Genomic DNA, 15,221 nt, shown 5'->3' with positions numbered 1-15,221 from the left:
TGTATAAATGTACCACTCTTGTACCTGAAACTAGAAATATGAAATAGAACTCTGAGGGTCTATTGTAATTATGCAAAGTGTGGGCCATTAATGGTGGTTTGGAATCTTGATGACTCCCATTAACCAGGACAATTGACTGCAGATGGCTGTGTTTTACCTGTAAGTCTTCCTGTATACCTGTGTGCTGGCAAGTGGGCAATGAAGTCTTACAGTGACATGTGATCATGTCACCTGAACTGAAATCCATTTTTAACCTGGTGCGTTTCCATTGAGAAGGGGGGAGTAGGAACCCAGAGGGACAAAGGATTCCCGCCTTATGCAAAAGATATATAAAGGGGTGGAACAGAACAAAGAGGGAGAGCCATCATGAGGAATCCCCTTGCTACCATTTGAACTGGAACAAGGGCTGTACCAGGGGAAAGGATTGTGCCCAGACTAGGAAGGCGTCCAGTCTGTGAAAGAAACTTATTAAAACATCTTTCAGGGTGAGATATTATCTGTACTCAATTTTATTACTGTATTATTAGGCTTAGATTTGCGTGTTTTATTTTATTTTACTTAGTAATTCACTTTGTTCTGTCTGTTACTACTTGGAACCACTTAAATCCTACTTTCTGTATCTAATAAAATCACTTTTTACTTATTAATTCACCCAGAGTATGTACTAATACCTGGGGGTGGGGCAAACAGCTGTGCATACCTCTCTATCAATGTTATAGAGGGCGAACAATTCATGAGTTTACCCTGTATAAGCTTTATAGGGCAAAATGGATTTATTTGGGTTTAGACCCCATTGGGAGTTGGGCATCTGAGTGTTAAAGACAAGAACACTTCTGTAAGCTGCTTTCAGTTAAGTCTGCAGCTTTGGGGCAAGTCATTCAGACCCTGGGTCTGTGCTGGAGCAGACGGGTGTGTCTGGCTCAGCAAGACAGGGTGCTGGGGTCCTGAGCTTGGCAGGGAAAGCAGGGGCAGAAGTAGTCTTGGCACATCAGTTGGCAGCTTCCAATGGGGTTTCTGTGATCCAGCCCATCACAGTATACATCATACTTTTGAGTCCAACTCTTCTTTTCTCTATTATCTCTACTGATCTGTGCTAGCAGTGGTTGTGGTGAAGGTGCTTCATAAACAAAATGAAGACAATTATTACCTCTCCCACACAGCCCTCCTTCTGCATGTACTTCCGGAGAATAGACCAGATTTGGCACTTGCTCAGCAATCTTCCACCAGTGGCCACTTCAAAGCTCTCATAAGAGCCGTACTTCTCCAGGACGGCATGAATGATCCCAGTTGCCTGCCACACACACACATAAAAGAGAGTCAGTCTTTCTTTTGGAAGGTTTCTCAGGTCCAGGATGGAATTTCTGGTCAAAACCAGAGAGAAAGCAAGCTTCTAGAATAGCCAATAGTCCCCGGAGGTTAGGGCACTCACCTGGGACGAGGGAGACCCAGGTTCAAGTCTGATTCAGAGCAGGGACTTGAACCTGGGTCTCCCACATCCCCGGTGAGTGCCTAATACCAGTGGACTAGTGACTATAACGGGTCTCCCGCTCCCTCCCTACATCTTTTCATGAACAATTTCCAAATGGCTCAGGTTCATCCTGCATTTGAAAGAAAACAAATTCAATCGCAAATGGAATTTTATTGCAGCCAATAGACAAAAATCATCACGATGGGTGGTACCTGCCGTCCCCCTCACTCTAGAGCAGGGGTAGACAACCTATGGCACATGTGCCGAAGGCGGCACATGAGCTGATTTTCAGTGGCACTCACACTGCCAGGGTCCTGGCCACCGGTCTAGGGGGCCGTACATTTTAATTTAATTTTAAATGAAGCTTCCTAAACATTTAAAAAACCTTATTTACTTTACATACAACAATAGTTTAGTTCTATATTATAGACTTATAGAAAGAGACCTTCTAAAAATGTTAAAATGTATTACTGGCACGCAAAACTTTAAATTAGAGTGAATAAATGAAGACTCGGCACACCACTTCTGAAAGGTTGCCGACCCTTGGATTACAGCATGACTAACTAGTGTCCTTCTGACATGCTAGTCCCGAGCCTTGGCCAAACAACTCTTAACTTTACTGGTGCTTGGAAATAACGTCTTCACAGCTTAATAGCACAGGCATCATTTTTTTAGCTCCCTTAAAATGCTTGCCAGGAGGTTAGTTAGGAAATGCTTACCAGGAGGTTGCCTTCCTGCTAGTTTCCTAACTGCCCTGCTCCACTATTAAATTAAGTCCACTCAAGCATACAGTGAACAATCCAATCACTCAATATAGTCCTACAGTAACTATCCCAATAACCAGCTCATCTGTGACAGGTTTCAGAGTGGAAGCGGTGTTAGAACTGACCCCCCACTTGGTAAGGCAACTCCCATCTTTTCTTGTATTGTGTATATACACCGCTACCTCAATATAACACCACCCGATATAACACGAATTCGGATATAACGCGGTAAAGCAGTGCTCCGGGGGGGCGGGGCTGCGCACTCCGGTGGATCAAAGCAAGTTCAATATAATGTGGTAAGATTTTTTGGCTCCCGAGGACAGCGTTATATTGAGGTAGAGGTGTATTTCTGCCTACTGTATTTTCCACTCCACTGCAATCAGGAGAGTATGGGGGGACAGATAGCTCAGTGGTTTGAGCATTGGCCTACTAAACCCAGGGTTATGAGTTCAATCCTTGAGGGGGCCACTTAGGGAACTGGGGTAAAATATCTATCTGGGGATTAGACCTGCTTTGAGCAGGGGTTTGGACTAGATGACCTCCTGAGGTCCCTTCCAACCCTGATATTCTAGGATTCTCCCTGCATCTGATGAAGTGGGTTTTACCCACGAAAGCTTATGCCCAAATAAATTTGTTAGTCTCGAAGGTGCCACAAGTACTCCTCGTTCTTTCAGCTCATTTGTAGTATTGAGAAGTTATTACAGATCAGCCCCATGCCCTTCACGCTTAGCTCGCCCACTTGTAGATCTCAAAGCAGTTGACGAACAGACACAAATAGCCCCACTTTATAGACAGCATATCCAACCACCCACATGTGAAGTGCTTTTGCTCAAGCAATGTCATCTGGTGGATCAGCTATGGGTCTATTAATGCAGTGATCTTGGTTCTGTTCTCAGATCTGCCATAAACCTTGTGTGACCTTGTGCAAACCACAGGCCACAAGGCTGCTGACGTTCAGAGTCTAACTCGGTCTCAAGGATACGTCTGCACTGCAAAATAAACCCCACGGCAACAAGTCTCAGAGCCTGAGCAGCAAACTTGGCCTTGTGTGGCTCACATTCTGAGGCTAAAAATAGATGTTTATTCATTCCCGCTCAAGTGGGAACCTGGGCTCTGAGAACCTCTCCCCTTCCCGGGTTTCAGAGCCTGGTCTCTAGCCCAAGCGGGAACATCTACACTGCTAAAAGAGCCTTGTAGCACCAGCCCTGTGAGCCCATATCAGTGTAGATGTACCCAAGGTGTCTATCTGGGACCTGATTTCTGGAAGTGCCAAGTACCCACAACTCCAGCTGAAGTCAATGAGAACTACGATTGTTCAGTAACTCTGAAAAAATCAGGCCCAAGCTGTTACAATTGGCTACCTAAATAGGCTACCTCCTACCCCCAATTAGTGGCCACTTTTGAAAGTGTTGGTCTTAACCTTTTTGTGCCTCAGTTACTACTTCATCTGAAAAGCGTAAGCAGCATATTTTGCCAACCTCCACGGAAGAGGTTTGAACTGCAGAGAATGATTAAGGCCAGCCAGTGGAACCCTAAACTATATAGGAAGGACAGGTCAGGTCAGAGGTGGGGAGTAGCACCTAGCAGATTTAATAGAAATGAAAAAGAAATGTTTTGAACTGACAGGACCTACCAACCCCAAGTCCTAACAATTCACATATACTAGTGGCCTCCTGATGAGGAAAAGGGAGAGCATACTGTTGTAGGAGACCAGAGAGGCAACCATCTCCAACAATGCAGCAATAACGGGTGACTTCAGTTCTGCATATGTGTCACATCTGTCACACTGGAACAAGAATTAAAGACGCAACTGATCAACATTACAAATGATTGCTTCTTGGAACAGCTAGTGTTACACCAAAAGAGGAGAGGCTATTCTTCCATTAGGCCTAAGCAACACACAGGACGCATATTTCTTGACGTGGCAATTATATTATTTAACTATTAGTAAAATCAACATCCTCAGGGAAGGGATCGTAAAACGTTAGGAAGATGGAATGTATGACCCTATTGACTAGCTGTGGTTCTTTTTTAAGCCAAAATGAAGGAATTCGCGGTTTGCGCATGTAAACGAATCCTACAACCACAACCACAAGAGGCACGTGGATCTCCCACTGAAAAGGAGGCAAGAGAAGAATAAACAACATGCTTAATTGGTAAGGTGGGAGCGGTTATCTGAGCCAAACAGGCCACCTTCGAAAGGTGGAGATCCAGCCCAAGTGAAGCAATGGAAAAAGAGAACATAAACTATAACAGCTAAAATGGAAAGTCAGAGGAATAATAGGGAATTTGAAGAGCAAACACCCAGAGACATAAGAACAAGAAATTCTTGAAGTGTATTAGAAGCAGGAAGTCGTGTTGACCACCAGAGGTAAAGAAAGCAATTAAGGGGTTAGGAATATTGCAGACAAGCTAAAGGATTTATTTTGTATCAGTCTTCACCATAGATGACGTTAAGAACATAAGAACGGCAATACTGGGTCAGATCAAAGGTCCATCTAGCCCAGTATCCTGTCTTCCGACAGTGGCCGATGCTGGGTGCCCCAGAGGGAATGAACAGAACAGGTAATCATCAAGTGATCCTTTCCCTGTCGCTCATTCCCAGCCTCTAGCAAACAGGCTAGGGACACCATCCCTGCCCAGCCTGGCTAATAGCCATTGATGGACCTATCCTCCATGAATTTATCTAGTTCTTTTTTGAACCCTGTTATAGTCTTCGCCTTCACAACTTCCTCTGGCAAAGAGTTCCACAGGTTGACTGTGCGTTGTGTGAAGAAATACTTCCTTTTGTTTATTTTAAACCTGCTGGCTATTAATTTCATTTGGTGACCCCTAGTTCTTGTGTTATGAGAAGGAGTAAATAACACTTCCTTATTTACTTTCTCTACACTAGTCACGATTTTATAGACCTCAATCATATCCCCCCTTAGTCATTTCTTTTCCAAGCTGAAAAGTCCCAATCTTATTAATCTCGCCTCATACGGAAGCGGTTCTATACCCCTCATCATTTTTGTTGCCCTTTTCTGAACCTTTTCCAATTCCAATATATCTTTTTTGAGATGGGGCAACCACATCTGCACACCGTATTCAAGATGTGGGCGTACCATGGATTTATATAGAGGCAATATGATAATTTCTGTCTTATTATCTATCCCTTTCTTAACGATGCCCAACATTCTGTTCGCATTTTTGACTGCTGCTGCACATTGAGTGGACGTTTTCAGAGAACTATCCACAATCCAAAACCTCTTTCTTGAGTGGTAACAGTTAATTCAGACCCCATTATTTTATATGTATAGTTGGGATTATGTTTTCCAATGTGCATTACTTTGCATTTATCAACACTGAATTTCATCTGCCCAGTCACCTAATTTTGAGAGATCCTTTCGTACTTCTTCGCAGTCTGCCTGGGACTTAACTATCTTGAGTAGTTTTGTATGTTGGGGAGTTACCTATTCTTTTCAAGTAATAAATATTAAGTTATCAAAAGAGGAGGTTCTGAAACAAAAATTACAGAGCAGCGAGTCACCAGGACCAGAATGTATTAATCCAGGAAAGTGGAATTAGCTTCTGAGGTACTACCAAAAATATGCAATATCCTAAAAACGAGCAGCTTATACCAGAAGACTGCAGGGAAACAAACATTATACCTATCTTGAAAAATAGTACTGGAGGGGATCCTATGAATTATAGGCTTGGGAGCCTTAATTCAGTGCAAGGAAAACTGGTTAAAACTACACTTAAAGAGAACTATAAAATCACATAAATAACACATGATAGAGATGGCACAGCTTCAGCTGCAAATGACAGTCTGTGTCTGAACTATTTTTACTTTGGTTGTGTGGATAAAGAACCAGTTTACAAGATATAAAAAAAAATGACAAAGAAGCAAATTACATAGTCACGAGGTGAGAGGCAACTACTCATGCTTAAGAACTTGGCTGAGTGACAAAGATTCTCAGGAGTAGGAACAGATGGTCAATTTTCAATATTGAAAGTGATCACTAGGATATCTCAAGGTTCTGTACTAGAACAGGTGTTTAATATTTATTATCTGGAATAATGGGAGAGAAATGAGGTGGCTAAAGTTTCAGATAACAAAGGTATATAGGTCAGTCAAGACTAGAAAATTCGGATTGAATTGAACACTTAAAATTCAGTCTTACAATGCAAAGTTATGCGCATTGGATGGAAAAATCTGAATTATTCATACACTTTACTGGGTTGTAAGTTAATGGTAATCATCCAGGAAAGAGACTTGTGTGTCATTGCAAACAGCTCAATCTGCAGCATCAGTCAAAAGAAGCAAACAAAACATTTAGATGCAGGAAGAATGAGAGAAAATAAAACTGAAGATCTCACAATGCCATGTCATAAATCAACACTTCCTCCCTTGGGATACTGGTCTCCCTGTCACAAAGCTACAGCAGAAATAGGAGTGGTGGAAATGACGAGAGGCTGAAAAGTTGTCTGTATAAGGAAGATAGAAAAGACTGGGGCTTATTAGTTTCGATAGAAGAGGAACAAGAGATATAGGAGAGATATAACAAAATGAGTAGGACACAGATGGTCTCAGCAGTTCCTATTCACCCTCTCACATAATAACAAAGGGATATTCAAGGACATTTAAAGGTTATGTCTACACTACAGACCTTACCATGGCACACCTGTACCACTGCAGCTGCACCACTGTAAGGTCTCCCGTGTAGCCGCTCGGTGCCGATGGGAGAGAGCTCTCCCGTCGGCATAATTAAACGATCCCCAAAGAGCGGCGGTAGCTATGTCGGCGGGAGAGCATCTCCCACTGACAAAGCACTGTCCACACCGGCGCTTCTGTCGGTGAAGCTTATGTTGGTATGGGGTGGGTTTTTTTCACTCCCCTGAACAAGAAAAGTTTTACCGACAAAAGTGCTAGAGTAGACTTATCCAAAGGCAACATATTAAATCAAAAATGACTTTTTAAAAACCCAACACCTAGCCAATCTGTGGCACTCACTGCCACAAAAATATGATTGAGGAGAAGAGCCAGTGTAAGATTCAAAGAGGATGAGATATGTATAACAAGAACATCCACAGACAGACAGATTTAATAAAATTTAGGGATCAAACCCACCCTGGTTCAGCCTATAGATCATCCACTAACTGCTCTGAGTTGGGAAGAAACGTCTCTTATGTGCAGATTACATAATTGTCTGTTGTTCTAGAGTTTCTTCCACCGTCTTCCTCTGAAGTACCTGGAACTGGCCATTGTTTGAGACAGGATGCCAGACTAGATGGTCTGGTCCAGTATTGCAGTTCATAAGAAGGAAGAATAGATCTCAGGACCTCCTGGATCCCAGACCAGTGCATGGCCTCCTGGACTAGGAGATAGTGTGGGGAAGAACTCAGAAGCCACTCTTGCCCTCCTTTCACTAGAACCTAGATGGTCCTGAACCTTTTGGAAATTAGTCGTTCCAGGTTCTGGGTGATTCCAGGGACTATAGTTTGAAATTACATGTGCGCAATGCAACCACCTATCTTCTGAACACTGCTCTGAAAGAGGTATTAATCGTATTTCAGATACAAAGTATACATTTTCAAATCCTCATAACTTGGTCAATTTGCAATCAGTTCTCACAGGAACACTTAACCTCTCTTTTAGGGAGGGCTATTTGCATATCAATTATCAGCCCTTGATCCCCAGCATCTCAGCACTAAGGCACACAGAAAGTTAAGAGTGCGTATGTGTACACAGCACATTTTTACCTCAGTCTCCTCTCATTCAAATGACTGAATGTTATTTGCTCAAACTTATATACTCAATCACCACGCGTGGTAGCGACCAAGCCTAGAAAATTTCAGCCCATAAAGGAAAAGTTTCAGAAAGTTACAAGCAATCAAAACAGGAGGCTAGGCTGGAAACTGTTATACAACCTTAACTACAGCAGGTCACAACCATCAGCTGCTAGAATACTCGCTGAGAAAAAGGCCTGGTCCACACTAACCCCCTACTTTGGACTAAGGTACGCAAATTCAGCTATGTTAATAACGTAGCTGAATTCGAAGTACCTTAGTCCGAACTTACCGCGGGTCCAGACGCTGCAGGCAGGCTCCCACGTCGATGCCGCGTACTCCTCTCGCTGAGCTGGAGTACCGGCGTCGACGGCAAGCACTTCCGGGATCGATCCGGGATCGATTTATCGCGTCTAGACAAGACGTGATAAATCGATCCCAGAAGATCGATCGCTTACATCCGGACCAGGAAGTAAGTATAGACGTACCCTAAATAGCAGAGTTAAGGTTGCTGCCACCCAGTGGAGCCTTCTGCTCTTAATATCTTTCCCCAGGAGACGCACTGTTAAGGTGCTGCTTCACACACAAGACAACCACATCTCCCTCCAGCTCCTAGATGCACCATTCATTCTTTTGGGAGCCGAGCATATTTACTTAAACTACACAGAAATCATTGTAAGAAATCCCCTAATGCATGGTTAGTCTTTAACAGCGACTGTGCCACTGGAAACAGTAGGAGAGGTACCTTGTTGTGTGCAGTGTGATCTGTCAGCCAGCAGCAATCGCTCCCCATATCAAGTAAGGAGTTCTTATTTATTATTTGTATTGCAGAAGCAGATACACAAACAAGGGAACCCAGGCAGACACATCATATCTTGCCATAGCACTCTTACTGAAGGCATACCAGAACGGACAGAAATCATCTTGACCACTCACCACACAAAAGACCAGCTTCCTCCAAGACACAAATGACTTCCTCCACAAACTCCACAACATTAACAGCCTCCCTCAGAACACCATCCTCGCCACTTCCCTAAACACCAACATCCCTCAAAATGACAGCATCGCTGCCTGCCTCAAATATTTACAAGACAATGGACATCCCTCAGATAGCACCCCAGATACATGGCCGAACTCATCCATTTCAGCCTAACCCATAACAATTTTACATTCAACAAACACTTTGTCCAAACCAGGGGAACAGCCATGGGTACTAGGATGGCTCCCCAATATATCAACCTCTTCTCGGGTTCTTCTTGAAGAAGAATTTCTGGACAAATGCACCATGAAACCAATGATATACCTGAGACACATTGATGATATTTTCATCCTCTGGACAGATGGCTTAAACTCCCTCATAGATTTCCATCACAATTCCAACAATCACCACCAGTCAATTAAACTCTGGAACACTCCACACCAGCATCAACTTCCTGGACACCCCCACCAGCTTCAACAATGGAACCCTACAGACAATTATATACAAGAAACCCACAGATCACCACACTTACCTTCATAGATCCCCAAATACACCAAGAAATCTTATCTACAGCCAGTTGCTAAGATACCACAGAATGTGCTCCAAGGAGAAAGTCTGGGATATACACCTTAACACACTTAGGGCTGGTCCACACTGGGGCGGGGGATCGATATAGGAAACGCAACTTCAGCTATGAGAATAGCGTAGCTGAAGTCGACGTTTCCTATATCGAAGTAAAAGTACTTACTTCGGGTCCACGCGGCGCAGGCAGGCTCCCCCGTCGACAGCGCTTCCTCCTCTCGGCGAGCAGGAGTTCCGCAGTCGACGGGGGAGCGCTTCTGGGATCGATCTATCGCGTCCAGATGAGACGCAATAAATCGATCCCAGAAGATCGATCTCTACCCGCCGAATTAGGCGGGTAGTGTGGACCAGCCCTTAAAAACACCTTCATCAAAAAAGGATGCTCCACCAGAGAAGTAGATTGCATCATGGAAAGGGCCACCCAAACACCCTGAGAGAACCTGCTTCCATACAGAAATAAAACCCCTTCCAACCACACACCCCTAGTTGTCACCTACCACCCCACACTGGAACCTATACAGGATATTATCAAACAACAACAACCAATACTTGATGGTCACCCCATCCTGAAAGGAAGAATCCTGAATTCACACTTCTGGCCTTCAAACAACCCTAACCCTCCAAGCTCATCATCAGAAGCAAGCTCCCCACAGACCAGAACACACCAACTCAAAGCAGCACTAGACGCTCCCAGAACAACAGCTGCAAAACCTGCAGACATATCTCCACTGCTACAATGATCAACACTCTCACAACACTGCTACAATGATCAACACTCTCACAACAAACCTTTCAAGATCCGTGGGCCCTGCACATGCCTATCACAACATGTGGGGTACCCCATCCAGTGCACTCAATGCCCCACAAACAACTGTGTGTGTGAAACCAGACACTCACTGTACTCTCCATGAACTCACACAGGAAAATGATAAAAGACAAAACACCCTGTCACCTGTGGGTGAACACCTTTCACAAAGCAATCACTCTATGTCTGACCTATGAGCACTCATCCTCAAAGGAAACCTGCAAATCGCTTTCAAATGATGAGCCTAGGAGCTTAAATTCATAACTCTGCTAGACCGGGGTGAGCAAACTTTTTGGCCTGAGGGCCACATCGGGGTTCCGAAACTGTATGGAGGGACGGGTAGGGAAGGCTGTGGCTCCCCAAACAGCCTGCCCCGCCCCCTATCCGCCCCCTCTCACTTCTCACCCCCTGACTGCCCCCCTCAGAACTCCCAACTCATCCCAGGACCCCCCGCCCCTAACCACCCCCCGGGACCCCACCCCCATCCAACCCCCCCGCTCCCTGTCCCCTGACTGCCCCCTGGGATCCTCTGCCCCTTATCCAGCCCCCCTGCTCCCCGCCCCCTTACCATGCCGCTCAGAGCACTAGGACTGGCAGCCGCACGGCCCGGCTGGAGCAAGCCACGCCACCGCGCAGTCTAGAGCACTGGGGCAGGCCGGCAGCTCTCGCAGCCATGCTGCCCGGCAGGAGCTCGCAGCCCCGCCGCCCAGAGCGCTGGCAGCACCGTGAGCTGAGGCTGTGGGAGAGGGGGGACAGCAGGGGAGGGGCTGGGGGCTAGCCTCCCCGGCCGGGAGCTCAAGGGCCAGGCAGGACGGGCCTGCGGGCCCTAGTTTGCCCACCTTTGTGCTAGACACTATCATGGACTGAACAAAGACACTGGATATATGGCTTATCACAACGATTTGTAACGGACTAACCCCCTCTTTTTGTCCTACTACCTTGAATGGTCCCTTAGAATATGTGCTAACTACTTATGCCAAACAATCTGTTCCATTTTACATTTAGCTGGGACACCGGGAGTACCTTTCAAAGACCTGGAGGAGAGCTATTTGTAAGCTTCAAAGCTTGTTCTCTCACCAACAGTTGTTGAGCCAATAAAAGATAACTCCAATTTTCCAGCCTAATCCGACTGCCTGTAGATTTTAGAGAAGATTCAAAATTCTGCTTTAAACAAGAAACACGTTGCAGTCTTAACTATGGAGGGATTAGCAGTTGCTCCATAAAACATAAGCTCAAAGTCAGAGGTAATGTTGTTCTAGCCGCTTTAATTCTGAATTTGAGATTTTGGGCTCATACAGTTTCACACCAATGTATCCTTTCTTTTTTCCATTTTATTTATTCTAACATACCAACTTTTCACAATCTATAATGTGGGGTAATGACCACTATGCATCAGTGTACAAGAGCACTCTGTGACAAGATAAAGCCCAACAAGCTTGGAGACGGAACAGAAATATCTGAAATATAAAAACAAGGGCATCAGTTATTCCATTCAATAAGGCAGGTTTCTTAGGCTATGTCTACACTACTCAGCTTTTAGCAACACAGCTGTGCTGCTAAAAGACGCACAGTGCACCCGCTGTTTGTCGAGAGGACAAAAAACTTCCACTCCCAACAAGCGGCACATTAGCTCTCCTGCCGACAAAATGCGGTTCACACCGCTTGTCGTCGGCAAAACTTTTGTCTTTCAGGGGTGTGTAGTTTTTTTAACACCTCTCACAAAAGTTTTGTCTTTCACTTGCCAATGTAGACAAAGCCTTAGTATGAGCCCTTCAAATGAAGATATGTTCCAGAAAACCAGTCAAACGATTATTTAACTGTTGCAGTATGTGATAGACTCCTTGACATCAGGGAATTGCTCTGACAGAAGGATATCCCCTCCCCCACCAATGCTGGAGGAGCATTATTCCCTGGTTCCAGCCCTGGCTGTACTTAGGGGGAAGCTATCTCCCAGGTGTCAAACCAGCCCACCTCCTTGCTAGACGGGGGAGAGGGTTATCCCCTGGGTGTTGACCTAATCTGGCCCCTTGCTGTGTGGCGGCTTTAGTCTCAGAGCAAGAAGACAGTCTGGCGTTTTGCTGTAAGGGGTGGGTGGGTTTGTGTGTCCGTCCCTTAGGGTAATGAGCCAACCTGCCTGTGGGAGGGGTGCTCGAGGGACTGGTTTTTTACCTGTGTAATGAACTGGTCTGATGCATCTCTGTATTTCTCCAGCACAGCCGTGGGGACAGGCTCCTCATACTCAAACTGTGGGTTGTAAGTATAACAAGACTGGAAGAACTTCTCTCTCTCCTTGTCAACATTCAAGGGTCTAAGGGCCACCAGAAGGCAAGGACTCCTCCTGCTGACGTTGATCTCCTCAGCCTTTGGCCTGGCAATATGAGGCAGGGAAGCTGCACTGCGGATCTGTGCACGTGCCCGGCCACTACTATTCACAGTGCAGGTGCTCTCGCTACGGCGCATCCAGCTGCAGGGGCTTGGGAAAGCAGGGCAGATTTCCGACAGCCGCCTGACCTCAGGCCTTGCTTCTGAGACCTTGGAGCACTTGAGCTTGGTAGGCGTTTTGAGCCTTTGGCCCAGGTGGGTAGGGTCTGAATCTGGAGATGGTGAAGGGGAGAGGTAGGAATAGAGTCGCAGCCCATTGTGTTCAGAGAACTTTTTCCCGCCCCTCTCGCGCTGGGGGCTGGCGCTCAGGACATTGCGATGCCGCTCATACGACTGTGTCCCCGAGTCCAGCACCATCTTCCTTGACCAAAATCCTTGTCGAGATTACATCAAACCGGGCGCTCTCCTCTCATCTCAGCCTTGTACCTAGAGACACACACAAAGAGATGCAGGAACTGCACAAACAACCTCAAAAGAGAAGTCTCCTAAACACCAGGATGCTGTAACTGTGATGACACCGCAGTTATGAGGAACAAAATACCTCTCTTCTTCGAATTTCCCAAGTAGGTTGGCTCTTACCTACATCTGCAGGTAAATTCCCCACATCCAGAAGTTCAGTAACCCCAGACGTGGAGGCGAGCCCAGCACAGCCACCAACTCTCCAGAAGAGATTAGACCAAAAAGCACCAGGTGATTTACAGCCTCACCTTCATTTTCTCACTCAAAATTGTAGCTTTGGATCTAAAGTTTTCTGTGCTTGTTATGTACCAAGAGGTCATTTCCACAGTCAGCACAAGTATATGCACAGCTTGTGCACCAATCTAGTTTCTAAATGCACCTTATTAAATCAGTGCAAACCATGCCCTCACCCCCATTGAGGGTTTAAGTGTCCACAGAAAGGGTTTGCTGCTTTAATTAAATCAGTGCACACATTGCACAGATACAAGCCCTAAGTGTGAGTTACGGAAGTGGAGGAAATGTGCTTTTCCTATTGTTAAAAAAAACCCAGTATTTCAATATAACTAGAGCTAACTTGGCCCTGACAGAGTTCTCAATGAGGAGCACGGATTTGGTTTGGTTTAAAGGAAAAATTAAGAATAGAATAAAACAAAACTATAAGGTGCAGAGGTCTGCCTTACTGCAGTGTTAAGATTGCGGAGTTAAAACCAAGTCACAAAGTGCAGAAGTTACAGTTCCCACATTAATGAGAACTGAACAATGGCATGCCATAATATTTTTATATGCAGTGGTATTGTAGCCACGTCGGTCCCAGGATATTAGCAAGACAAGGTAGGTGAGGTAATATCTTTCACTGGACCAACTTCTGCTGGTGAGAGAGAGAAGCTTTGGAGCTTATCCAGAGCTCTTCTTCAGGTCTAAGAAACTTACTTCAAGTCTAGGAGACCTGAAGAAGAGCTCTGTGTAAGCTCTGAAGATTGTCTCTCTCACCAACAGAAGATGATCCAATACAAGATATTACCTCACCCATCTTGTCTCTCTAATTACATTTTTAGCCAGGCATGCAATTCTGCACTTGTATGCAAACAGGCATTCTTCATGCAATGTTACATTGCACATATGGTGCATGCGAGGTCACGCTATGTGGAGGACACTGTTCTTTTCTACAAAATGGCATCCTCCATGCACGTTCAGGGGCCAGACACAGTCATCCCCCAGGCACAGTTTCCTGGGGCATGCAATGCCTGCCTTGCATATGTGCCACTGGAACTATATGCACTGAGAGGGCATTGGCCAGTCTTGTTTTCTTGCACAATGGGTAACTAACATCCCTCACCCAGGGTGCGTGGACACTTGGGGCAGCAAGTGGACTGAGGAACTGCTGCTTCTTTCACAGAATGGTCCTGCTGCCACTAATTTTGTACTTTGCCCAGGAAAAGAGTAGCCTAAAGTATGCTGGGAAGTAGAGCCCGTGCAGCTGCTGGGAGCTGGGGAGTTGATCAGGCAGCTGCTGCTAGGAGAACAGCCTGTGAAGAGGTACGGGAGGGTGGGGTTTTTTTGTGGCGATGGAGGTGTGCAAAATGTTAGGGTGAATTAAGTAACAATAGAAACAAATTAAATAACTGTTCAGGTCAGGCTGTCGAGCAATCAAAGGTCAGGAAAGGCCAGAATGAAGTTTGCCCAAGCAACCTTAATGATCCCCCCCCCCTCCCCTTATGATAAAGTCTCTAACTGCATCGTCCCACACTTTTAGTTCTTAAACCTGTGGGGCAGCCTCCCCTGGGTGCAGGCTGGTCTAATGGGGAGGTCAGACCAGGCCTGGTAGACAGGGGTCTGGGGGAAGGGGAACACCGTGGGGCGGGGACGGCAGAGGGCGCTGTGGAGTGGGGATGGCGGGAGGTACTGGGGGGGGCCCTGCAGGGCGAGCACTGGGCAGGGGCGGGGCCGGCAGGGGGCGCTGCGGGGTGGGGATAGCGGGGGGTACTGGGGGGGGCGGCGGGGGGGGGAGGG

At 46.0% G+C, this 15,221-nt stretch overlaps 1 protein-coding gene across 3 annotated transcripts in view; it reads right to left on the bottom strand.

The window, feature by feature from the left end:
• The window catches only part of LOC113406949 (uncharacterized protein KIAA0895-like), a 45,373-nt gene that overhangs the window by 29,525 nt on the left and 627 nt on the right, over positions 1–15,221 (bottom strand). Inside the window, exons 1-3 of one of the 3 annotated variants that reach the window (XM_026653868.1) lie at positions 14,548–14,629; positions 12,540–13,178; positions 1,148–1,291 (exon numbers count right to left, since the gene is read on the bottom strand). In XM_026653868.1, coding sequence (XP_026509653.1) covers positions 1,148–1,291; positions 12,540–13,109 — 714 coding nt within the window. In that variant the 5' untranslated portion in view covers positions 13,110–13,178; positions 14,548–14,629. Of the gene's footprint in view, positions 1–1,147; positions 1,292–12,539; positions 13,179–14,547; positions 14,630–15,221 lie in introns of those variants that run through there. The other 2 variants (XM_026653867.1, XM_026653869.1) reach the window with 2 other exon arrangements.

Source organism: Terrapene carolina, unplaced genomic scaffold, assembly GCF_002925995.2.
Source record: "Terrapene carolina triunguis isolate 2854851 unplaced genomic scaffold, T_m_triunguis-2.0 Scaffold166, whole genome shotgun sequence".
NCBI lineage: Eukaryota > Metazoa > Chordata > Testudines > Emydidae > Terrapene > Terrapene triunguis.
Note: the sequence above shows the minus strand (reverse complement) of the source record. Positions and strands in the feature narration are given on the sequence as shown.